The 27,166-nt window shown below is 37.3% G+C and overlaps 1 protein-coding gene across 1 annotated transcript in view; it reads right to left on the bottom strand.

Annotated features, from left to right (window-relative positions):
- The window catches only part of PHKB (phosphorylase kinase regulatory subunit beta), a 217,961-nt gene that overhangs the window by 116,429 nt on the left and 74,366 nt on the right, over positions 1 to 27,166 (bottom strand). The window contains exon 8 of the mRNA XM_065898359.1: positions 4,251 to 4,314. Coding sequence (XP_065754431.1) covers positions 4,251 to 4,314 — 64 coding nt within the window. The remainder of the gene's footprint in view (positions 1 to 4,250; positions 4,315 to 27,166) is intronic.

Below are 27,166 nucleotides of genomic sequence, written 5' to 3'. Positions count from 1 at the left end.
GACAATTAAGTCAGAATCTCTAGGGGTAGAGCCCAGGCATCAGTACTGTTTTTTAAATTCCTCAAATCTAACGTGCAGCCAAGATTGAGAATTTATGGCTGGGGAACAATACCAGCAGTATATTTACAACTCAGAATCAGAATGCATAGTAAATCAATTCAGTACTTTTAGAATTATGGCTAACAAATCTACAGAAGCTTCCTGGGAAAAGTAGGCTGAAGGCAGAGCCCTGAAATATAGGTAGTTAAGAAAGTACCATATATGTTTGCGGGTATATATGTAGGTAGAGAGGATGCATACTAGATATGTAAACAGTATACACTAAGACTCAGGTACATCAAAGGAGATGGCATGATTGCAAAAAAAAAGAGCTGACCACTACTTTATAATAGCTGACCTAGACATGCAATTCCATTCATCTGACTACTTGGTTACCATGGAAGGCAGAAGAGCAAGACCTGCATCTTGCCACACTGCTGTTGTAACACTACTAGTTTAGTCTGTGACTCTTCTCAGTCTCCTTGATATACCCCTGAGAAGTTCTGGATTCCAATGGCTTTATTACCCTTCCTTAGTATTACCAGCACTTCACTAGTTAATAAAATGAGGTATCACTTATTGAGGGTTTAATCTTTGCCAAGCACTATGCTAAGTTTTTTATTTGCATGACTACCTTCTGAGTTAGGCCCTAGTGTCAATATCTCTATTTGTTTAAATGAGGAAGCTGAGACTTAGGTAAATACCTAGCCAAAGTCACAAATTCACTGGTAGGAGTACAGAGTATGCAGTGATCCTACCTCGTGACACTGAATACAATGGCATTCTTTTATGGCAGATTACACTCCCACGCACACACTCCTTTCTTCCTTCCTTATCTAATATATATATATACATATATTCTCTAAATATTTATATACTCATACACACACATATTCATACATACACACATATTTAAATGAATGTATTGAGAGTGAGACAGGGGGGAAAAGGAAATGAAAAGTACTGAAGGATACATGTAGGATTTCCATGAGTATGTTGACTCTTCAGAGAGACAGAAATGTTGATACAAGCCAAAGGATCAGAGCCAGAGACACCAAGAATCTCCAGGAGAAGCATATTAATTCTCATGATTTTCAACAAGTTCATATACCCCCAAACCCCCATGAGATCTGATTCCTCAATTTCTCCAGCCAGAGGTCTTGAGAGAAAAAGAGTGTGGGAAGTGGGTGATTTAGAGTCTCCTCTTGGGCACCCAGAATGAGGTGCTACTCCCCTCTTCCCAATCCTTTCACGTCTGTGGTCATTCTTAATCCTTCATTTCCTGGATTTAACCAGAATCCTTCCTCCAGAGGAAGTTGAAGTGAGAAGAGAGTTTACGTATGTAGGGAGAGGAAGAGAGGCAGTTGTGTCACCATGCTCCAACATGAAACTTTCCTAAACGCAAGACTTGAGGTACATAGTATCAATATTAAAATTGCCATAACAAAATCCATATCACATTTTACATGTCTGCATAAGTTCCTAAAATGTATCTTCACTGACTTAATTAGCATTTTAATAGCTTAAGGTTAATTATAGTATTAGTTGAACACCTCCTCTGCCGCCTCATCTTTGGAATCTTTACAAAAATTGCTAAGAAAATTAGTTTACTTCTTGATCCAGAGAGGTAACCTGTATTGCTGCATGTTATTCCTTCCATTGACAACTCAATCCATGGTCACCTGATTAGGGGCAGAAATTGGTCAAAGATCTTTTAAAAATTTAAGGCAACCCTAAGGGTTTCCCTTTTATCCCAAAGAAAATGAGATTTAGACATATGATTACAACCAGTTGAGGGTTAAGCTAGGATCACGATTTCCAATTGTTTGGCTTCACATGTTAAGCAAGTTCCCCTTTGCATGACATATACATGGATATACATTAAACTGAAATCAACAAGGGAACTGACATGGAAAATATATGGTGTATAATGCCAGGAGTATTTTAAAATGTGAAAGCTGAACAAAAGACTAGAGGAAATCCTTCTCAAATTCTTCCAAAATATAGCAGAGGACGGAACACTCCCAAACTCATTCTACGAGGCCACCATCACCCTGATACCAAAACAAGACAAAGATGTCACAAAGAAAGGAAACTACAGGCCAATATCACTGATGGACACAGATGCAAAAATCCTCAACAAAATATTAGCATCAGAATCCAACAGCACATTAAAAGGATCATACACCATGATCAAGTGGGGTTTATTCCAGGAATGCATGGATTCTTCAATATATGCAAATCAATCAATGTGATACATGATATTAACAAACAGAAGGATAAAAACCACATTATCAGCTCAATAGATGCAGAAAAAGCTTTTGACAAAATTCAACACCCATTTACGAGAAAAACCCTCCAGAAAGTAGGCACAGAGAGAACTTACCTCGACATAATAAAAGCTATATATGACAAACACACAGCCAACATCGCTCTCAATGGTGAAAAACTGAAACCATCTCCACTAAGATCAGGAACAAGACAAGGTTGCCCACTCTCACCATTATTATTCCACATAGTTTTGGAAGTTTTAGCCACAGCAATCAGAGAAGAAAAGGAAATAAAAGGAATCCAAATTGGAAAACAAGAAGTAAAGCTGTCACTCTTTGCAGATGACATGATACTATACATAGAGAATCCTAAAGATGCTACCAGAAAATTACTAGAGCTAATCAATGAGTTTGGTAAAGTAGCAGGATACAAAATTAATGTACAGAAATCTCTGGCATTCCTATACACTAATAATGAAAAATCTAAAAGTGAAATTAAGGAAACACTCCCATTTAACACTACAACAAAAAGAATAAAATACCTAGGAATAAACCTACCTAAAGAGACAAAAGACCTGTATGCAGAAAACTATAAGACAATGATGAAAGAAATTAAAGACGATAAAAAACAGATGGAGAGATATACCATGTTCTTGCATTGGAAGAATCAACATTGTGAAAATGACTATACTACCCAAAGCAATCTACAGATTCAATGCAATCCCTATCAAACTACCAATGGCATTTTTCACAGAACTAGAACAAAAAATTTCACAATTTGTATGGAAACACAAAAGACCCCAAATAGTCAAAGCAATCTTGAGAAAGAAAAATGGAGCTGGAGGAATCAGGCTCCCTGACTTCACACTATACTACAAAGCTACAGTAATCAAGACAGCATGGTACTGGCACAAAAACGGAAATATAGATCAATGGAACAGGACAGAAAGCCCAGAGATAAACCCATGCACATATGGTCACCTTATCTTTGATAAAGGAGGCAAGAATATACAAGGGAGAAAAGACAGCCTCTTCAATAAGTGGTGCCGGGAAAACTGGACAGCTATATGTAAAAGAATGCAATTAGAACACTGCCTAACACCATACACAAAAATAAGCTCAAAATGGATTAAAGACCTAAATGTAAGGCCAAGCACTATAAAACTTAAGAGGAAAACATAGGCAGAACACTCTATGACATAAATCACAGCAAGATCCCTTTTGACCCACCTCCTAGAGAAACGCACATAAAAAAAAATAAACAAATGGGACCTAATGAAACTTAAAAGCTTTTGCACAGCAAAGGAAACCATAAACAAGACGAAAAGACAACCCTCAGAATGGGAGAAAATATTTGCAAATGAAGCAACTGACAAAGGATTAATCTACAAAATTTAGAAGCAGCTCATGCAGCTTAATATCAAAAAAACAAACAACTCAATCCAAAAATGGGCAGAAGACCTAAATCGACATTTCTCCAAAGAAGATATACAAATTGCCAACAAACACATGAAAGAATACGCAGCATCAGTAGTCATTAGAGAAATGTAAATCAAAACTACAATGAGGTATCATGTGACACCAGAGTGACGTAAGTCAGAAAGAGAAAAACAAATACCGTATGTTAGCACATATATATGGAATCTAAAAAAAAAAAAAAAACAAAAGAGAAAGACTAGAGGGAAAAGTTACTGAAGAAAGAAAATGAGAATTCTTAATGAAGAGGGTTTTTTAAATTAAGCAATCTTTTTTTAGTTAGAAATCTAAAATTTAAGCAGCAAACCATATTCAAAGGAAAGGTTGTTCAACCATGGGCTGCTACATAAATTACAGACATTCTCTGATCATAATGAATGACTTGGTTAATAAATGGCCAAATTAATTAAACATGCAATTCAAAAAAATAATCAAAGTCTGTTGTTGCTATTGCTGTTTTTTTACCTGGTTGCCAAAGAGGTTGAATCCATTAATTGCTTCTAGAGCTGCTTTTGCTAAGCCAACAGAGCTGCAAGAGAAAAGGAAATACTTTATAACTCTGATGCATCTGGCTACAAAATAAGAACCATTATCTGGTGAATATTCATAGGCAAGTTTCTTTATTAACACTTATAACATCTTCCCTAAGAAGAATGATGTCTAAGAAACTTTAGTCTGACATTTCACTATTTTAGTTTTCCTTTCTTATAGTTAGTGACCTTCAGGGAAAAATATTTCTAAGTTCACTTTGATCTAGACAAATGGTCATACTATTGACGGGAGTAGTCTTAACTCCAGTATCATTTATATTCACTAACTCAAGGAAAAAAAAAGATTAAGTTTAGAGGAAGGTGTACTATGATGACATGTGCACAGCAACACCAGGGTGGGCATAATTAGCTCTGATCAACTAACAGAGCTTTTCTGATGTCAATTCTGAGCCCTAGAAAAGATGTTGCATGCCATACACTTACCACAGAGTGTAGTTTAATATACCCATTCAAATACTCTTTGCTTAGGGTCCAATAAAATAGGCATTACTTTATGCTCACAGAGCAAATGATCATCATACTTCTCATTTTTTGCTATATTCTTCTCTTTGAAATAAAATGTGTACCCCTTTGGCCTCTCAAATGCCTCATACAATAGTGCTGGAAAATGGGAAGACCCAAATTTCATTAAAAATATATGACACTGTCATCTGATAAATATCAACCTTTAAATACTTTAGATCTAATATCTAGTTTATTTTAGTTATTGCAATTTTTTTGTTTTTTCTCAAAGAAATTGCATATTCCATTAATCATTTAAAATTAATGACCTGTCATCATTTCTCTAAAGCAGTGATTATCAAAGTGTGGTTCCCAGAGCAGCAGCATTACCTGGAAACATGCCAGTTCTCACTGCTCTCTGGGACTGGGGTGTTAACAAGCCCTCCACGTGCTTGAATGGACTTTAAAATTTGAGAACCACTGTTCTAAGCTATTTATGTCATCACGATCTATATTTTCTATGGGTTGTTTTACATGAAATGTTAAACAAGTAAGCATTAATTTTACTATAGGATAGTAAATAGATGGGAAACATTTTAAAATACGTGAATGGGAAGGAATATACCCATTATTTTATAACTTTAAATGAAACAGAACCTTTAAAAATTGTGAATCACTATGTTGTACACCTGCAACTTATATAATGTTGTACATCAACTATACTTCAATTTTAAAAAAGGATAATTAATGTATGGAGATAGTGATCAGGTGGAAGATAAAGAGAGGAAAACAAAAACTTATAATTCAATGTCCTAATTGGCATACCTGAGAAACTTTTGACACATTAACTCTCAGATGCCTATTTTAAGTTTTAAAATAACTTGGAATTGATAAAGCAATGCAGTTTATAGGAATAAAGTGAAATCTAGGACCTCAAAGATGAGCTAAGAGAAGGAACAGATTTTTTTGTTTTTATTACAAAAGTGAAAGCACAAAGGTGAGTGACTCATACTATAAGATTTTACTCATAGCCAATATGATCACAGATATAGAAAATCCTAAAGAATCTAAAAAATGTGCTACTGGAGCTATTAAGGACATCTGGCAAGGCCCCAGGAGACAAGATCACTATCAAAATCAATTTTATTTCTACAAACTAGCCATGGACATCTGGAAATTTAAAGTTAAAAATAAATACCACTTACTATCACATGAAATAACATGAAATATTTTAGCATAAACTTAACAAAATATATGCAAGACCTGAACACTGAAAAACATTTCTGAAAAAATTAAAGAAGACCTAAATAAATAAAGAGCTATCCCATGTTCACAGATTGGAAAACTGAAGATCATTAAGATGTCAGTTCTTTCCAAAATGATCTATAGATTCAATGCAATCCCAATCAAAATATCAACAGGCATTTTTGTAGAAATTGACTAGCTAATTCTAAAATGTATGTGAAAATGTAAAGTCCTGGGTTAGTAACAAAGTTTTTTTAAAGGAGAGCAAAATTGAAGGACTACTTCGGAGGCAGAAGAGCTCCATGACTATGAAGGCAAAAGAAGAAATTTCTGAAAAGATGAGAAGAATCTGTGGTAGCGTAGAGCAGTTCTTCTTGGTTTTAAATAAAGCTATTTATTCCTTAAAAAAAAAAAAAAAGCTGAAGGACTACTTGATTTCATGACTTACCATAAAGCAACAATTATCAGTGCAGTATAGTATGGGTCAGGGCAGACATATAAATCAATAAAATAGTCTAGAAATAAACCCATATGTATATGATCAAAGAGCCAGGTAATTCAATGGGGAAAGAATAGTCTTTAATGGTGTTGGAATAATGAAATATCCATATGGAAAAAAAAATGAACCTCAATCTTTGCCTCACACTGTACATTAAAGCTAATTTGAAATAGATCATGACTTAAATGTAAAAGCTAAAACTATAAATCTTTTAGAACAAAACCTAGGAAAAAATCTTCTCAATTTTGAAGTGGCAAAAATTTCTTAGACACATAAAACACTAACCATAAAAAATTCTGATAAATTAGATTTCATCAGAATTAATATCTCTGATATTCAAAAGATACCATTAATAAAATGAAAAGGCAAGTTACGCTCTAGAAGAAAATATTTGTAAAACACATATCTCACAAAAGACTCGTATCCAGAATACACAAAGAACTCTTAAAACTCAGTAAGAATACAAACAACCCATTTTCAAAGTGAGAAAAAGACTTGAACAGACACTTCAAAATGAAGATATATGAAGATACATAAATGCCACATGAAAAGATGCTCAATAAAATTAGTCAACAGGAAAATACAAATTAAAATTACCACATACTCATAAGAATGATTAAAAATAAAAATACTAACAATACCAAGTGTAGACAAAGATGTGGAGCAACTGAAATTCCTACCATACATTATTGGTAGGAATGAAAAATGGTAAATTCCTTTCAAAAAACAGTTTGGCAGTTTCTTAAAAAGTTAAAACACTTATATAACTCAGGAATTCTACTGAGGTATTTTCCAAGAGATATAAAAATATATGTTAACAAAAAGATCTGGATCCAAATAGTCATGACAGGTTTATTTTTAATAGCCCCAAACTGTCAACAATCCAAATTCCTATCAACAGAAAATGGAAAAACCAAACTGTGATTTATCTGTACAATGGGATACCACTTGTCAATATAAAGGAACAAAAGACTGAAAAAATTAAATGAAATACATGAACGGGAAGGTGGAGTTGACATAATTTTCCTTATTCGTCTAAGTACCATGAAAAACCCTGGACATTGCATAAACAAAGATAAAAAGGCTCAGAAAAATGGAAAGAAGGCAGACTGCCTAGGAACCTCAGGATTCTAGGAACAGCACTATGGTGAGTCTCCTGAGTATCCTTTTTGCCTCATATATACCAGACTTAGAGCTGAAGAAACCAACAACTAGGAAATGTATGTAGGTGCATACAAAAAATCCCCAACAAAAGCCAGTGAACCAGGAAAAGGGCAGCCTAGAAAAATAGAAAACTTTTAGACAATAACCACTCAAAAAAACTGTGACCCTACTCCCACCCACCCCTGTAAATGCTGAGTGGGAAATTTAGACTTCTACGCTCCTTAGTCTATAGTGAGGAACTGCATCCAACATCTAACCACCTCAGTTGTGGTGGTGTCAGAAAAATCCAAGGAGGAAGTCAAGACTTTCATTCCTGATGGATGACAAAAGTCTCCCCTCTCACACCTCAGTGTCAGTGGAGATCACATAGGGTGCCTAAACTTTCATTCCCACCCATCAGTAATTAGGTGAATCTCCCCTTCCTCTTGGGATGGTGCCAGAGGACGTCCAGTGGAGAATTAAAACTTTCACTAATGCCCAGCTGTAAAACGGCCACACCCTTTCCCTGTCATGTAAGTGGAGGTCAACTGGAAATCAGTAATGAGGTACTTCCATCGTTCCCAGCCAGGGAGGTATTAATGGAAGCCTACTGGGGAGCTAGACATAACAACCCAGACCCAGCAGTAATGAAGAGTCTCCATCTTGGGTGTCAACAACAAAAAAAACCTGGTCTTACATTCTCACCTGGCAGTAATGGGGTGATGTGCCTACCCTCTTCCCCTGCCAGAGTTGTGGCAAAAAATACAGCTAAAAAAAAAAAGTAAAGTCCCCAGGGTCTTATAATACCCCCAAAATCCATGTCTCAATAATAATAATTTAAAAAACCACTCATCATATCTAGAAACAGGACTATCTCAAACTGAATAAAAAAGGGCAATCAATAGATAGAAACACTGAGACAAAAGAGATGTGAGAATTATCTAAGATTTTAAAGCAGCCATGACAAAAAGGCTTCAGTGAGCAATTGTGAGTATGACTGAAACAAATGAAAAGAGAAAGTCTCAGCTAAGAAACAGAAAGTCACAGCAAATTTTTTAAACTGAAAAATACAATAATCTAAAGCTCAGTGAACAGGATGAAGGAGACAGAAGAAAGAATAGCTAAACTGGAAGATAAAACAATAGAAATAATCAAATCTGAACAAAAGAGAGAAACTAGACTTAAAAGAAACAAACGAAGAGAAACTCAGGGACCTGTGGGACTTTAACAAAGATTTAACATTCATGTCATTGGACTTCCTGAAGGAGAGGAGAGAAAGAACAGAGTTAAAAAAAAAAAAAAAAGCACTTGAAACAATGGCAGAAATTTTCCCAATTAGCAAGAGACAAAAAGCTGAGTGAAACTCAAACAGAATAAAATAAAAATATCCATTCTAGAACATATCATAACTTCTGAAAACTAAAGACAAAGAAAAATCTTGAAAGTAGCCAGAGAAAACAATTTACCTACAGGGGAAAAGCAATTAAATAACAGTGACTTACTTATAGGAAACCATGAAAGCTAAAAGGATGTGACCCAAGAGTTTTTAAGCATTGAAAGAAAAGAACTGTCAACCTAGAACCTTATGCCTATAAATATATTCTATTTATTTAAGCAAGGCATTCTCAGATGAAGGAAAAATAAGAGATCTGTCACAAGCAGATTTACCCTAAAAGTATGACTAAAGTAAGTTCTCAAAACAGAAAGGAAATGCTAGATAGATAGATAGAAAGAATATGGTAAACAAAAATACTGATAAATACAATAGGCTTTTCTTCTCCTCTTGAGTTTTATAAATTATGTTTGACAGTTACAGCAAAAGTTATAACACTGTGGTTCTAAATGTACATGGAGAAAATATTTAAGATAATTATATTATAATAAATGGGGGAGGGTAACATGACACAAATGAAGGTAAGGTTTCTATAATCCCTCTAACTGGTAAAATGATGACATCAATACACTGAGTACATATGTATACATAATAATATAGAGCAACCACTAAAAAGCTATAAAAAAGATACATTCAAAACTACTATAGAGAAATCAAAACGGAATTCTAAAAAATGTTTAAGAACCCACAGGAAGGTAGGAAAAAGAAAACAGAGAAATGAAAAAGAGAGAGAGTAAACCTTAAGCTCAAACATATCAATAATTACATTAAATGTAAAAGGTCTAAATACGGCAATTAAAAGAAAGATTGGCAGAGCTGATTTAAAAACATAACCCAACTGTATACTGTTTACAAGAAACTAATTTCAAATACAACAATATAGGCAGGTTGAAAGTAAAAGGATTTTAAAAAGAAGTATCATGCAAAAAAGCAAAAGATAGCATATAACTGAAGTCCCAAGCCCCAAGTATTTGGACATGGGCCTTTGGGAGGTAATTTGGCTTAGATTAGGTCATGAAGGTGGGGCCCCAATGAATAATGGGATTAGTATGTCCATGCCACACAGCATGTGGGATCTTAGTTCCCTGATCAGGGGTCAAACCTGCACCCCTTGCAGTGAAAGCATGGAGTCTTAACCGCTGGACCACCAGGGAAGTCTGGGGATTAGTATCCCTTTAAGAAGAGATGCCAGAAAGTTTGCTTTCTCTCTCTCTCTCTCTGCCATCAGAGGACATGGTAAGAAGCTGACCATCTGCAAATCAGAAGAAAGTCCTCACCAGAGAACAGAAATGGCTGGCAACTTGATCTTGGTTACTCTAGCCTCCAGAACTATAATAAACAAATTCCTGTTGTTTAAGCTACCCAGTCTATGGTACTTTGTTATAACAGCACAAATCAACTAATAAAATTCTATATAACAAGAATATATATATTTTTTCCAGTGCCCACCAACATATACCAATAGACCATACCTTGGCCATAAACAAAATCTCAAGTCTATAAAAGAACTGAAATCATACTGTGTTCTCTAACCACAATGGCATCAAACTAGAACCAATAATAGGACAACAACAGGAACATCTCCCAACACTTGTAAAGAAAACAATACACACCTGTCTACATAATCCACATGAACCAAGGAGAAAGTTTCAAGTGAAATAAAAAAATAGACTGAACTGAATGAAAATGAAAATATAACATCAAAATTTATGTAGTATAACTAAAGTGCTGAGAGGGAAATTAACAGCACTAAATGTATATATTAGCAAAGAGAAAAGCTTCAAATCAATTATCTAAGCCCAATGTAATGAAGCTAGAAAAAGAGCAAAATAAACCTGAAGCAAACAGAAGGAAATAACATAGATAACAGCAGAAATCAATGACACTCAACACAGAAAACAGAAAAAAATGAATGAAACAAACACTTGATTCTTCAAAGAGCAAAAGAAGATTGACAAACCTCTAGAAAGACTAACAAAGAAATAAGACAAAACACACATGACCAATATTAGGCATAAAACAGGAGATATCACTACAGACACTGCAGACATCAAAAGGATAATGAGAAAATACTCTGAACAATTTGATGCACATAGCTTAGAAGGAATGAATCGATTCCTGGAAAAGCACAAACTATCACTACTCACCCGATATGAAATAATTTGAATAGCCCTGCAACTATTAAGGAAATTGAATCCATAATTTTCAAATGGTCAAAAAAGAAATCTCCATACATAGATGATTTCATTGAAGAAATCTACCAAACATTTAAAGAAAAATTGACACCAATTCTACACAATCTCTTACAGAAAATAGAGGGAAGAATACACTTCAGAGTTCATTTTATGAAGCTAGCATTAGGCTGATACCAAAACAAATCAAAGACAATACACAAAAAGAAAACTATAGACCAGTATCTCTCATGAATACAGATATTAAAATCCTTTTTCAAAAAATTAGCAAATGGAATTTAGCAATATGTGGAGTGAATTATCACCATAACTGACCAAGTGAGCTTTATTTTAGGGATGCAAGGCTAGTTTGATAATCAAAAATCAATCAATATAATCCACCATATTAGTAGGCTAAAGAAGAAAATTGACATGATCATCTCAGTGGTATTAGCAGAGGAATAGATACATAGAACCCAGAAAGAGACCAATACAAATATGTCCACTTTATTTCAACACGGCACAAAGGCATTTCAATGGAGGAAAGATGGCCTTTTCAACAAATGCAAATAATGCTGAAGCAATTGGACATTCATATGGGAAAAAAAAAAAAAAAGAACTTCAACCTAAGTCTCATCATACCTTATACAAAGTTAACTCAAAATAGATCATGAACTTAAGTATAAGACATAACACTATATAACTTTTGCAAAACAAGCCATCAGAGAAAATCATCAGAATCAAGGGTTAGGCAAAGAGTTGTCAGACTTTACACCAAAAGCCCAATCCATGAAGGGAAAAATTATAAAATGTATTTCATAAGAGTTTTGTGCTAACAAAAAAAAAAGCTACAGACTGGGAGGATGTATTTGCAAAACAAAGAACTGACAAGGGACTAGTATCGAGAATTATATAAAGAACTCTCAAAAATCAACAATAAAAAATAATCCAACTAGAAAATGAGCAAAAGACATGAGACATTTTGCTGAAGAGGATATGCAGATGGTATATAAGCACATGAAAAGATCCAATATCATTATCCATTAGGAAATGCAAATTAAAACCACAATAAGCTATCACTACAAACCAATCAGAGTAACTAAAACAAAAAATAGTGATAACACCAAATGCTGGCAAAGATGCAGAGAAATTACACTACTCATACATTGCTGGTAGGAATGTAAAGCAATATAGGAACTCTAAAAAACAGGCTGGCAGTTTTTTAAAAATCTAAACATGCAACTACCCACCAAATGAACTACTGGGCATTTATCCCAGATAAATGAAAACTTTTGTTCACACAAAAATATATTTAGGGGGGGACCTTGAAGATGGCGGAAGAGTAAGACGTGGAGATTGCCTTCCTCCCCACGGATACACCACAAATACATCTACACGTGGAACAACTCCTACAGAACACCTACTGAAGGCTGGCAGAAGACCTCAGAGCTCCCAAAAGGCAAGAAACTCCCCATATACCTGGGTAGGGCAAAAGAAAAAAAGAAAAAACAGAGACAAAAGAATAAGGACGGCACATGCACCAGTGGGAGGGAGCTGTTAAGGAGGAAAAGTTTCCACACACTAGGAAGCCCCTCCGCGGGCGGACACTGCGGGAGGCGGAGGGGGGAGCTTCAGAACCGCGGAGTAGTGCACAGCCACGGGTGCGGAGGGCAAAGCGGGGAGATTCCCTCACAGAGGATTGGTGCCGACCGGCACTCACCAGCCCGAGGGGCTTGTCTGCTCACCCGCCGGGGCGGACGGGGCTGCGAGCTGAGGCTCGGGTTTCAGTTTTAGACGGAGCACAGGGAGAGGACTGGGGTTGGCGGCTTGAACATATCCTGAAGGGGTTAGTGCACCATGACTAGCCGGGAGGGAGTTCGGGGAAAAGCCTGCACCTGCCGAAGAGGCAAGAGACTTTTCCTTCCCTCTTTGTTTCCTGGTGCGTGAGGAGAGGGGTTTAAGAGCGCGGCTTAAAGGAACTCCAGAGACAGGCGCGAGCCGCGGCTAAAAGCGCAAACCCCAGAGACGGGCGCGAGCCACGGCTAAAAGTGCGAACCCCAGAGACGGGCGCGAGCCGCGGCTAAAAGCGCGGACCCCAGAGACAGGGGGGGAGACGCTAAGGCTGCTGCTGCCGCCACCAAGGGGCCTGTGTACGAGCACAGGTCACTCTCCACACCCCTCTTCTGCGGAGCCTGTGCAGCCCGCCACTGCCAGGTTCCCGGGATCCAGGGACAACTTCCCCGGGAGAACGCACGGTGGGCCTCAGGCTGGTGCAACGTCACGCTGGCCTCTGCCGCAACGTCACGCCGCCTCTGACGCCGCAGGCCCGCCACGCACGCAGTGCCCCTCCTTTGCCCCCCCACCCCCGGCCTGAGTGAGCCAGAGCCCCCAAATCAGTGGCTCCTTTAACCCCGTCCTGTCTGAGCAAAAAACAGACGCCCTCCAGCGACCTACACGCAGAGGCAGGGCCAAATCCAAAGCTGAGCTCCTGTGAGCTGTGAGAACAAAGAAGAGAAAGGGAAATCTCTCCCAGCAGCCTCAGAAGAAGCAGATTAAAGCTCCACAATCAACTTGATATACCCTGCATCTGTGGAATACCTGAATAGACAAGGAATGATCCCAAATTGAAGAGGTGGAATTTAGGAGCAATATCTGATTTTTTCCCTTTTCCTCTTTTTGTGAATGTGTACGTGTATGCTTCTGTGTGAGATCTTGTCTGTATACTCTTGCTTCCACAATTTGTCCTAGGGCTCTATCCGTCCACGGTTTTTAAAAAAAAAAATTTTCTTAATAATTAATTTTAATTGTAATAACTTTATTATACTTTACCTTCGTTCTTTCTTTCCTTCCTTCCTTCCCTCCTTTAGACAACGAATCACCCCAAATTGAGGAGGTGGTCTCTGAGAGCAAGATTTATGATTTTTCCCCCTTTACCTCTTTTTGTGAAGGTGTATGTGTATGCTTCTGTGTAACATTTTCTCTGTATAGCTTTGCTTCCAACATTTGTCATAAGGTTCTATCCGTCCCCTTTTTTTTTTCTAAATATTTTTTAATTCAATAACTATTATACTTTATTTTATTTTTATTGTATCTTCTTTCTTTCTGTCTTTTTTCCTGCTTTCCCTCCTTCCTTCCTTCCTTCCTCCCTCCCTCCTTTCTTCTTTGCTTCTTTCTTCCTTCCTTCCTTTCCTCCTTTCCTTCTTTCCTTCCTCATACTTCTACTAATTCTCTCTAGTTTTTCTCCCTTTTATTCTGAGCCGTGTGGATGAAAGGCTCTTGGTGCTCCAGCCAGGAGTCAGGGCTCTGCCTCTGAGGCAGGAAAGCCAACTTCAGGACACTGGTCAACAAGAGACCTCCCAGCTCCACATAATATTAAACGGCGGAAATTTCCCAGAGACCTCCATCTTAACACCAGCACCCAGCTTCACTCAACGACCAGCAAGCCACAGTGCTGGACAACCTATGCCAAAACAACTAGCAAAACAGGAACACAACCCCACCCATTAGCAGAGAGGCTGCCTAAAATCATAATAAGGCCACAGACACCCCAAAACACACCACCAGACGTGAACCTGCCCACTAGAGAGACAAGATCCAGCCTCATCCACCACAACACAGGCACTAGTCCCCTCAACCAGGAAGCCTACACAACCGACTGAAACAACCTTAGCCACTGGAGACAGACATCAAAAACAACGGGAACTACGAACCTGCAGACTGAAAAAAGGAGACCCCAAACACAATAAGATAAGCAAAATGAGACGACAGAAAAACACACAGCAGATGAAGGAGCAAGATAAAAATGCACCAGACCTAACAAATGAAGAGGAAATAGGCAGTCTACCTAAAAAAGAATTCAGAATAATGATAGTAAGGATGATCCGAAATCTTGGAAGCAGAATGGACAAAATGCAAGAAACAGTTAACAAGGACCTACAAGAAATAAACATGAAACAAGCAACGATGAACAACGCAATAAATGAAATTAAAAGTACTCTAGATGGGATCAATAGCAGAATAACTGAGGCAGGAGAACGGATAAGTGACCTGGAAGATAAAATAGTGGAAATAACTACTGCAGAGCAGAATAAAGAAAAAAGAATGAAAAGAACTGAGGACAGTCTCAGAGACCTCTGGGACAACATTAAACACACCAACATTCGAATTATAGGGGTTCCAGAAGAAGAAGAGAAAAAGAAAGGGACTGAGAAAATATTTGAAGAGATTATAGTAGAAAACTTCCCTAATATGGGAAAGGAAATAGTTAATCAAGTCCAGGAAGCACAGAGAGTCCCATACAGGATAAATACAAGGAGAAATACGCCAAGACACATATTAATCAAACTGTCAAAAATTAAATACAAAGAAAGCATATTAAAAGCAGCAAGGGAAAAATAACACACAAGGGAATCCCCATAAGGTTAACAGCCGATCTCTCAGCAGAAACCCTACAAGCCAGAAGGGAGTGGCAGGACATACTGAAAGTGATGAAGGAGAAAAACCTGCAACCAAGACTACTCTACCCAGCAAGGATCTCATTCAAATTCGATGGAGAAATTAAAACCTTTACAGACAAGCAAAAGCTGAGAGTTCAGCACCACCAAACCAGTTTTACAACAAATGCTAAAGGAACTTCTCTAGACAAGAAATGCAAGAGAAGGAAAAGACCTATAATAACGCACCCAAAACAATTTAGAAAATGGGAATAGGAACATAAATATCGATAGTTACCTTAAATGTAAATGGACTAAATGCTCCCACCAAAAGACACAGATTGGCTGAATGGATACAAAAACAAGACCTTTATATATGCTGTCTACAAGAGACCCACTTCAGACCTAGAGACACATACACACTGAAAGTAAGGGGATGGAAAAAGATATTCCATGCAAATGGAAACCAAAAGAAAGCTGGAGTAGCAATTCTCATATCAAACAAAATAGACTTTAAAATAAGGACTATTAAAAGAGACAAAGAAGGATACTATATAATGATCAAGGGATCGATCCAAGAAGAAGATATAACAATTGTAAATATTTATGCACCCAACATAGGAGCACCTCAATACATAAGGCAAATACTAACAGCCATAAAAGGGGAGATCGACAGTAACACATTCATAGTAGGGGACTTTAACACCCCACTTTCACCCATGGACAGATCATCCAAAATGAAAATAATAAGGAAACACAAGCTTTAAATGATACATTAAACAAGATGGACTTAATTGATATTTATAGGACACTCCATCCAAAAACAACAGAATACACTTTCTTCTCAAGTGCTCATGGAACATTCTCCAGGATAGATCATATCTTGGGTCACAAATCAAGCCTTGGTAAATTTAAGAAAATTGAAATTGTATCAAGTATCTTTTCTGACCACAACGCCATGAGACTAGATATCAATTACAGGAAAAGATCTGTAAAAAATACAAACACATGGAGGCTAAACAATACACTACTTAATAATGAAGTGATCACTGAAGAAACCAAAGAGAAAATAAAAAAATACCTAGAAACAAATGACAATGGAGACACAACGACCCAAAACCTATGGGATGCAGCAAAAGCAGTTCTAAGGGGGAAGTTTATAGCAATACAAGCCCACCTTAAGAAGCAGGAAACATCTTGAATAAACAACCTAACCTTGCACCTCAAGCAATTAGAGAAAGAAGAACAAAAAAACCCAAAAGCTAGCAGAAGGAAAGAAATCATAAAAATCAGATCAGAAATAAATGAAAAAGCAATGAAGGAAACGATAGCAAAGATCAATAAAACTAAAAGCTGGTTCTTTGAGAAGATAAACAAAATAGATAAACCACTAGCCAGACTCATCAAGAAAAAAAGGGAGAAGACTCAAATCAATAGAATTAGAAATGAAAAAGGAGAAGTAACAACTGACACTGCAGCAATAAAAAAAATCATGAGAGATTACTACAAGCAACTCTATGCCAATAAAATGGACAATCTGGAAGAAATGGACAAATTCTTAGAAATGCACAACCTGCCAAGACTGAATCAGGAAGAAATAGAAAATATGAACAGACCAATCACAAGCACTGAAATTGAAACTGTGATTAAAAATCTTCCAACAAACAAAAGCCCAGGACCAGATGGCTTCACAGGTGAATTCTATCAAATATTTAGAAAAGAGCTAACACCTATCCTTCTCGAACTCTTCCAAAATATAGCAGAGGGAGGAACACTCCCAAATTCCTTCTACGAGGCCACCATCACCTTGATACCAAAACCAGACAAGGATGTCACAAAGAAAGAAAACTACAGGCCAGTATCACTGATGAACATAGATGCAAAAATCCTCAACAAAATAGTAGCAAACAGAATCCAACAGCACATTAAAAGGATCATACACCATGATCGAGTGGGGTTTATTCCAGGAATGCAAGGATTCTTCAATATACGCAAATCAATCAATGTGATACACCATATTAACAAACTGAAGGAGAAAAACCATATGGTCATCTCAATAGATGCAGAGAAAGCTTTCGACAAAATTCAACACCCATTTATGATAAAAACCCTGCAGAAAGTAGGCATAGAGGCAACTTTCCTCAACATAATAAAGGCCATGTATGACAAGCCCACAGCAAACATCATCCTCAATGGTGAAAAACTGAAAGCATTTCCACTAAGATCAGGAACAAGACAAGGTTGCGCACTCTCACCACTCTTATTCAACATAGTTTTGGAACTTTTAGCCACAGCAATCAGAGAAGAAAAGGAAATAAAAGGAATCCAAATTGGAAAACAAGAAGTAAAGCTGTCACTGTTTGCAGATGACATGATACTATACATAGAGAATCCTAAAGATGCTACCAAAACTACTAGTGCTAATCAATGAATTTGGTAAAGTAGCAGGATACAAAATTAATGCACAGAAATCTCTGGCATTCTTATATACTAATGATGAAAAATCTGAAAGTGAAATCAAGAAAACACTCCCATTTACCATTGCAAGAAAAAGAATAAAATATCTAGGAATAAACCTACCTAAGGAGACGAAAGACCTGTATGCAGAAAATTATAAGACACTGATGAAAGAAATTAAAGATGATACAAATAGATGGAGAGATATACCATGTTCTTGGATGGGAAGAATCAACATTGTGAAAATGACTCTACTACCCAAAGCAATCTATAGATTCAATGCAATCCCTATCAAACTACCACTGGCATTTTTCACAGAACTAGAACAAAAAATTTCGCAATTTGTATGGAAACACAAAAGACCCCGAATAGCCAAAGCAATCTTGAGAACGAAAAAAGGAGCTGGAGGAATCAGGCTCCCTGACTTCAGACTATACTACAAAGCTACAGTAATCAAGACAGTATGGTAGTGGCACAAAAACAGAAAGATAGATCAGTGGAACAGGATAGAAAGCCCAGAGATAAACCCACGCACATATGGACACCTTATCTTTGATAAAGGTGGCAGGAATGTACAGTGGAGAAAGGACAGCCTCTTCAATAAATGGTGCTGGGAAAACTGGACAGGTACATGTAAAAGTATGAGATTAGATCACTCCCTAACACCATACACAAAAATAAGCTCAAAATGGATTAAAGATCTAAATGTAAGGCCAGAAAGTATCAAATTCTTAGAGGAAAACATAGGCAGAACACTCTATGACATAAATCACAGCAAGATCCTTTCTGACCCACCTCCTAGAGTAATGGAAATAAAAACAAAAATAAACAAATGGGACCTAATGAAACTTCAAAGCTTTTGCACAGCAAAGGAAACCATAAACAAGACAAAAAGACAACCCTCAGAATGGGAGAAAATATTTGCAAATGCAGCAACTGACAAAGGATTAATCTCCAAAATTTACAAGCAGCTCATGCAGCTCAATACCAAAAAAACAAACAACCCCATCTAAAAATGGGCAGAAGACCTAAACAGACATTTCTTCAAAGAAGATATACAGAATGCCAACAAACACATGAAAGAATGCTCAACATCATTAATCATTAGAGAAATGCAAATCAAAACTACAATGAGAGATCATCTCACACCAGTCAGAATGGCCATCATCAAAAAATCTAGAAACAATAAATGCTGGAGAGGGTGTGGAGAAAAGGGAACACTCTTGCACTGCTGGTGGGAATGTGAATTGGTTCAGCCACTATGGAGAACAGTATGGAGGTTCCTTAAAAAACTACAAATAGAAAAAAAAAAACACTACAAATAGAATTACCATATGACCCAGCAATCCCACCACTGGGCATATACCCTGAGAAAACCAAAATTCAAAAAGAGTCATGTACCAAAATGTTCATTGCAGCTCTATTTACAATAGCCTGGAGATGGAAACAACCTAAGCGTCCATCATCGGATGAATGGATAAAGAAGATGTGGCACATATATACAATGGAATATTACTCAGCCTTAAAAAGAATGAAATTGAGCTATTTGTAATGAGATGGATAGACCTAGAGTCTGTCATACAGAGTGAAGTAAGTCAGAAAGAAAAAGACAAATACCGTATGCTAACACATATATATGGAATTTAAGGGGGAAAAAAATGTCATGAAGAACCTAGGGGTAAGACAGGAATAAAGACGCAGACCTACCGGAGAACGGACTTGAGGATATGGGGAGGGGGAAGGGTGAGCTTTGACAGGGCGAGAGTCATGGACATATACACACTAACAAACATAGTAAGGTAGATAGCTAGGGGGAAGCAGCCGCAAGACACAGGGATATTAGCTCGGTGCTTTGTGACAGCCTGGAGGGGTGGGATAGGGAGAGTGGGAGGGAGGGAAACGCAAGAGGGAAGACATATGGTAACATATGTATATGTATAACTGATTCACTTTGTTATAAAGCAGAAACTAACACACTATTGTAAAGCAATTATACCCCAATAAAGATGTTTAAAAAAAAAACATATTTAAAAAAAATTTTTTTTTATTTTGGTTACTTGTGCTTTAGGTGCCATAGCTAAGGTGTGACCTTGTCTAACCCAAGGTCACAATCATCTATAACTACGTTTTCTTCTAAGAGTCTTATACTTTTAGCTCTTACTACAAGTCATTGACCCACTTCCAGTTAATTTTTGTACATGATATGAAGTAGGGATCCAAATTCATTCCTTTACATATGGCTATCCAGTTGTCCCAGCACCATTTGTTGAAAAGACTACTCTTTCTCTATCAATTATCTTTGTACCTTTGTCAAAATCAACTGACCATAGATGGGTTTATTTCTAGATCATTAATTCTACTGCATTGATCTCTATATCTGTTGTTATACCAGTACCACACTTTTAAAGTATTGTAGAAGATTACTATAACTACAGTAAGCTCATTATTGTAGTAAATTTTGAAGTTGCCAAGTGTGACTCCTCCAACTTTGTTCTTCAATGTTGTATTCTGGGTCCCTTGCATTTCCATATAAATTTTAGGATCAGTTTGTCAATTTGTATAAAAAAGACAGATTTTTGATATAGAGTACATTGAACACAGGATATCTTTCCATTCTTGTATGTCTTAACTTTTTTCAACAATATTTTATAGTTTTTGATGTACAAGTCTTGCATTTCTTTTGTTTATCCCCTCTACTTTTAAAATGAGGAAACTAAGCCCTGAGAGATGCCCTGGCTTTCAAATGCATCCTTACTTTCTCTTTGGTGAAAACTCTCTTCCCTACTAGAATCTATGCAGATCATTTTACCCTGGTTCTCAAGAACAACTGAGCCAATAATCTGGGATTAAGATACTGCCCTACTGCCTCAAATCTGCTATCTAGCTTTACACTGCCTGAAGAAGTACCTGATGCTTCCACAGGTTAAACAAATTCCATAACAATTCATGTGGTACTGCTAGTATACTTACGACAAGGGACACAGTCTCTTTTCATAGCCAAAGTCACTTTAGAGAAATGACAAGAAGGAATAAAGTCCAAATGAAGACTATGTGGTGGTTTAACACACGTCTGCATTGAGGACACAGGGAGGGGGAAGGGTAAAATGGGACGAAGTGAGAGATTAGCATTGACATATATACACTACCAAATGTAAAATGGATGGCTAGTGGGAAGCTGCTGCATAGCACAGGGAGATCAGCTCGGTGCTTTGTGACCACCTAGAGGGGTGGGATAGGGAGGGTGGGAGGGAGGGGATATGGGGATATATATGTATACGTATAGCTGATTCACTTTGTTATACAGCAGAAACTAACACGACATTGTAAAGCAATTATACTCCAATAAAGATGTTTAAAAAAAAAACAAAACACATCTTTGAAGTCTTTTTTTTTTTTTTTTTTTTTTTGCAGTACGCAGGCCTCTCACTGTTGTGGCCTCTCCCATTGCGGAGCACAGGCTCCGGACGCGCAGGCTCAGCGTCCATGGCTCACGGGCCCAGCTGCTCCGCAGCATATGGGATCTTCCCGGACCGGGGCACGAACCTGTGTCCCCTGAATCAGCAGGCGGACTCTCAACCACTGCACCACCAGGGAAGCCCACGTCTTCAAAATCTTTGACACTTCTCCCATCACAAGGTGGAGAATCACTAGAATATGGCCTGGTCTTACTGACTCTAACAAACAGGATGTAGTGAAAGTTATGCTGCATGATTTCCGAGACTAGGTCATGAAAAGAAATACAGCTCCCACCTGGCCTGTGGGTTTTGAGACACTGAACCTTGGAACCTAGCCACCATGCTGTGAGGAAACTATATGGAAAAACTTCATATAAGGGTCTTCTGGCAGACAGCTCTTGCCAAAGTCCCAGTCAACACTCTGATACCTGAGTGAGGAAGCCTTCAAAGTTGACTCTAGCCCCAGCCACAACTGATGGCAAACACATGAGACCCTAAGCACCCTAGCTTAGCCTAGTCAACCCTCTGAACCATGAGAGTTAACAATAATAAAAGATTGTTGTTGTTTTATGCTTCTAAGTTTGGGGTTGTTTATTTGAAATAATAGGTAACCAGTTAAGAACCTAAGGCAGCTTCCTAACTGCACATGCACCCAGCACAATCATACCTATTCTTGCATACTTCAAATGGAAACCAAACAGTACATGCATAAGAATTCTAAATTCTCAGAACCTAAGAGTTAGAAGAGCCCGTAGGAGTCATATGCTCTGACAATGAATGCAAAAACATTCACTGCCGACTGGTTTTTTTGCTTAAAAAAGCAGTCCTCCAATGCCCTAGGAGTCTCCACTAGCCCCCAGTGCACCAACGCTTACAGGCATTTAACCTAGTAATACCAGAAAACTTCCACTTACAGTGTGAGGTATATGTGTTATTAAGACTATTCACAGTATTTTGAGAAGTGAGAGAAAATAACTTATTCAAAAGGCAAAAACATAAAAAATTCTGTACTGGAGGAGATACATAATATAGCCAGTCCAAGGTTCTATGTTTAAAAATGATGCAAAAAGACAGCTAAGGGATGAATTTGGAAACTGTCTTCTAAATAAAGCATTACAAAAGACAGAAACACTGTACCTGGACTAGAGAAAAGGTCGAATTCTTAACATTTTAATTTTCTTTCCCAATGCAATTGGTTGAATAATTGGACTTAATTGAAATTCACAAATATGTTAATTTATTATTTACTGGTTATTTAAAACTCTGGCAACAGCAAGCTATTTAGAAACAGAAACACACTCCTATTGTGATCTTACATTTATTGGCAAATATAATACGTATGTTGTAAGAATTAAAAGTATTTTACTGGCACAAGACATTATCAGAAAATTATTCCATGATTAGCTAATGCACATATTAATATTAGGTGACTGTAAACAGAACATTCACCAATTTGATTCTTGCAAGGCGTTACCTCAACACTTACTTACGGGAACTAAAGTAAAGTGACGTTTACCTGGGAGATAGTTTGTAATAAAGCTATTTATTGCATAAATGAAAGCTTTCCTAGAAAAGATGATGGGTTTGGACTAGGTGATTTAAAACCCACCATGGAATCCAAAAAATTAACTGGCAAGCATGGAAACTAAATTTACAATCTCCTATTCATTAACCTTATGCTTTAACTCCCTAAGCTATCCAATCATACTTTCTGAAAGAAAAAGGACTTTACAGTACTATAGTTTTAATGGGTGTTCATGAATTGCTCAGTACAGAAAAAATACATAAAATGAAGCAGAATGGATGGATAGCTGTTTGTATCATAGCTCAAGGACTGGAACATCAAAAATGACTTAAGGAGACTAAGTAGTTACTTTAAATAACAAGCACTGTATGAAGTAAAATGGCCACTAAAAGCATCTTAAACTGAGTAAAGTAGAGCTATGTGGTTACTTATCTGAGATTTTAGTGATAGCTTTCTTTATTGCAAAAGCCTAGAGAACAGAACATAAAACCATAAAACAGAAAAAAAGAAAAAAACAACCACACACACAAAAAAACCAATAATCTTTCCATTTGGATATATAACTACAATAATCTTTCCATTTGGGCATATATTACTAAATTACTACTAAGTTATTACAGCTTTCCTTTTTGTTTCCCAATAGCTAAAAAATTCAAAGTTAGGTTTGAGATTCAATTCACATTTTATAGAAGACTCATCTCTTCTCCAAAACAGAGTTTTGGTTTAAAGGGTTTAAAGATAGCCCCAAGGTGTAGAAATATCCTTACATAAATGAGGAAGGGAAAATATTAAAATTAAAAACTTGAATTAAACTTGGAGCAGTTAAGAGGACTACCTGGATATGTAACTCTGGGGATGAAGAATTAGTGTTATAATAAATAGGTACCAGAAGAATATATGGAGGAAAATGCAATTAAATCCAATAATATAAGATTTTTAAATGTAAGGGAATTTATTAAAAGACTTAGAGAATAAACAGAAGAAAAAAGGAGAATTATTTGAAATAGTTCCAGACACCCTAGGAGAAACTAAAAGGAGCATGTTCCTTGAGGAAAGTTAAGTCAACAGAAAAATCGGGAGAGCAGCGAATGGTTACTTAGGAAACATTTAGAGTTATACTGAACTTAGAGCAAGGGACTCTTTTACCAAATCCCTGAAAAGGATGAGGCTGCTGCGAGAATGGTGTTGGTTAAATGTAATGAGATCACTTTTTAGAAAACAATTCTGAAGTTATCTAAGAAATGCTAAATAATTCAAGAATTTGGACTGAAAGAGATACCAGCAAACCTGGGGCTGAAAAGGGTAGAATCAGGAAGGGACTGACAAAAGCATTATGCAGAATCAAGCTTTACTGATTGCTAAGCAAAGATATCCTTGAAACTTAGCAAAATGTCACCAAGATTGTACACCCTGCCATTCTTTCAAACTTTAGGAAAACTTTTTCAGACTTTAAATTACAACGTGATACAGTAAAAATAACATTGGATTTGGAGGCCAACCACCTGGAATTCAGTTTTAGCTCTACTCACTTTTGATTTGAATCATTTAAGGAGTGGAGGGGAGGAAATTATAAAACCTTCTAAACTTTAGCTTCCTCCTGTATAAAAGGTAGTAATGTTTCCTGCTTGGCCTAAATAAAAATTATTCTGTAACTGTACAGTGCTACAGATTGCAATTATTAGAGGACCGCTGAGCATGGATGCTGAAGAGAGAGCCTCTATCCTCAGAATACTATGTGTAGGGACTCCCCTGGTGGCACAGTACTTAAGAATCCACCTGCCAACACAGGGGACATGGGTTTGATACCTGGTCCGGGAAGATCCCACACATCGCGAAGCAACTAAGCGCGTGTGCCGCAACTACAGAGCCTGCACTCTAAAGCCCACACACCTAGAGTCCGTGCTCCACAACAAGAGAAGCCACTGCAGTGAGAAGCCCGCGCACCACAACAAAGAGTAGCCCTCACTCGCTGCAACTAGAGAAAGCCCATGCGCAGCAACGAAGACCCAAAAGAGCCAAAAATAAATAAATAAATAAAATAAATTTACTAAAAAAAGGAATACTATGCGTGTATGTTTCGGGGGCCCAGGGGCAGTAATCTTCTTTGATCAACATGCGGTTTAGAAGGGATGTGCACACTGTGGCAAAAGAAAAAGGGACATTTACCAAGCCAGTGAGCACAAGGCCTTAGGGAGCATCAAGGCGATAGTCAGATTGTGCTCTCTCTGATTCCTGCTAAGGAGAATTGCATGGCAGAGGTGCAGAATGACAAAGAAAGTTAGAGGGCAAAGGGCAGTATGAGTACTTACAGCAAGAATTACTGTTTTATTTCAGGCTTTCTAAAATTATGAGAACAGTTTAAGGATATAACAAGGATATTGCATTAAGCAATCCTTGGATCAGATCCAACTGGGCACAGATAGTTCTGGGATGTCTTACAGCAATAGACTAAGAGGTGTGACTTAATCCCTTACTGGTAGTGGCTCTACATTCTACTCCCTGGGCATAAGCACAGAACAGATTGCCAACAAACACAGGAAAGGATGCTCAACATCACTAATCATTAGAAAATGCAAATGAAAACTACAATGAGGTATCACCTCACATCAGTCAGAATGGCCATCATCAAAAAATCTACAAACAATAAATGCTGGAGAGGGTGTGGAGAAAAGGGAACCCTCTTGCACTCTTGGTGGGAATGTAAATTGATACAGCCACTATGGAGAACAGTATGGAGGTTCCTTCAAAAACTAAAAAGAGAACTACCATAAGACCCAGCAATCCCACTACTGGGCATATACCCTGAGAAAACCATAATTCAAAAAGAGTCATGTACCACAATGGTCACTGCAGCTCTATTTACAATAGCCAGGACACAGAAGCAACCTAAGTGTCCATCGACAGATGAATGGATAAAGAAGATGTGGCATGTATATACAATGGAATATTACTCAGCCATAAAAAGAAACGAAATTGAGTTATTTGTAGTGAGATGGATGGACCTAGAGTCTGTCATACAGAATGAAGTAAGTCAGAAAGAGAAAAACAAATATCGTATGCTAGCACATAATATATGGAATCTAAAAAAAAAAAAAAAGACTAGAGGGAAAAATTACTGAACAAAGAAAATGAGAATTCTTAATCAAGAGGTTTTTTTTAATTAAGCAATCTTTTTTTAGTTAGAAACCTAAACTTTAAGCAGCAAATCATATTCAAAGGAAAGGTTGTTCAACCATGGGATCTTAAAAAAAAAATGGTTCTGATGAACCTAGGGGCAGGACAAGAATATAGATGAAGATGTAGACAACGTACTTGAGGACATGGGGAGAGGGAAGGGTAAGCTGAGACGAAGTCAGAGAGTGGCACTGACATATATACACTACCAAATGTAAAATAGATAGTGGGAAGCAGCTGCATAGCACAGGGAGATCAGCTAGGTGCTTTGTGACCACCTAGAGGGGTGGGATAGGGAGGGTGGGAGGGAGATGCAAGAGGGAGGGGATATGGGGATATATGTATACGTATAGCTGATTCACTTTGTTATACAGCAGCAACTAACACAACAATGTAAAGCAATTATACTCCAATAAAGATGTTAAAAAAAATTAAAAAAAAAAAAGAAAGATATTGGTCTCCCACCACTGCTGCCATCACTGCGTCCATGAGTGCCTTAGGGCTCAGGTCTCCTGTAGTTTCAAAACAGACCATTTTGGCAGCAGAGGTGACATATCTCAAATAGGCTTGTGGATATCTGAGCTAAGAAACATTTGGGGAAAAAAAAGGTTTGAAGTTCTTTTAAGTGTTCTACCATGGAAAATTAGAAGATGAATGCTAAATGTATAAAACCCATCATCCAAAGCTAAATGGCAAACTTCATTTCCCATCCATTTGAATAAAACTGGCCTGCTACAATTGAGATTAATTTTGCATGGAAAAGGTAGCAAAGAACATCACTTAATGATCTTCCTAGCCTTGAAATAAAATCCTTAATGATTCAGTTTAAAGATGGCACAGTTACAGGAAAACATGTTGGAGCCTCTGTTTTTTCCCTAGGGACCTCTCAGTACC

The sequence above is a fragment of the Phocoena phocoena genome, chromosome 20 (assembly GCF_963924675.1).
Source record: "Phocoena phocoena chromosome 20, mPhoPho1.1, whole genome shotgun sequence".
NCBI lineage: Eukaryota > Metazoa > Chordata > Mammalia > Artiodactyla > Phocoenidae > Phocoena > Phocoena phocoena.
The sequence above is the reverse complement of the archived record's forward strand: the minus strand, read 5'-3'. Positions and strand labels throughout refer to the sequence as shown.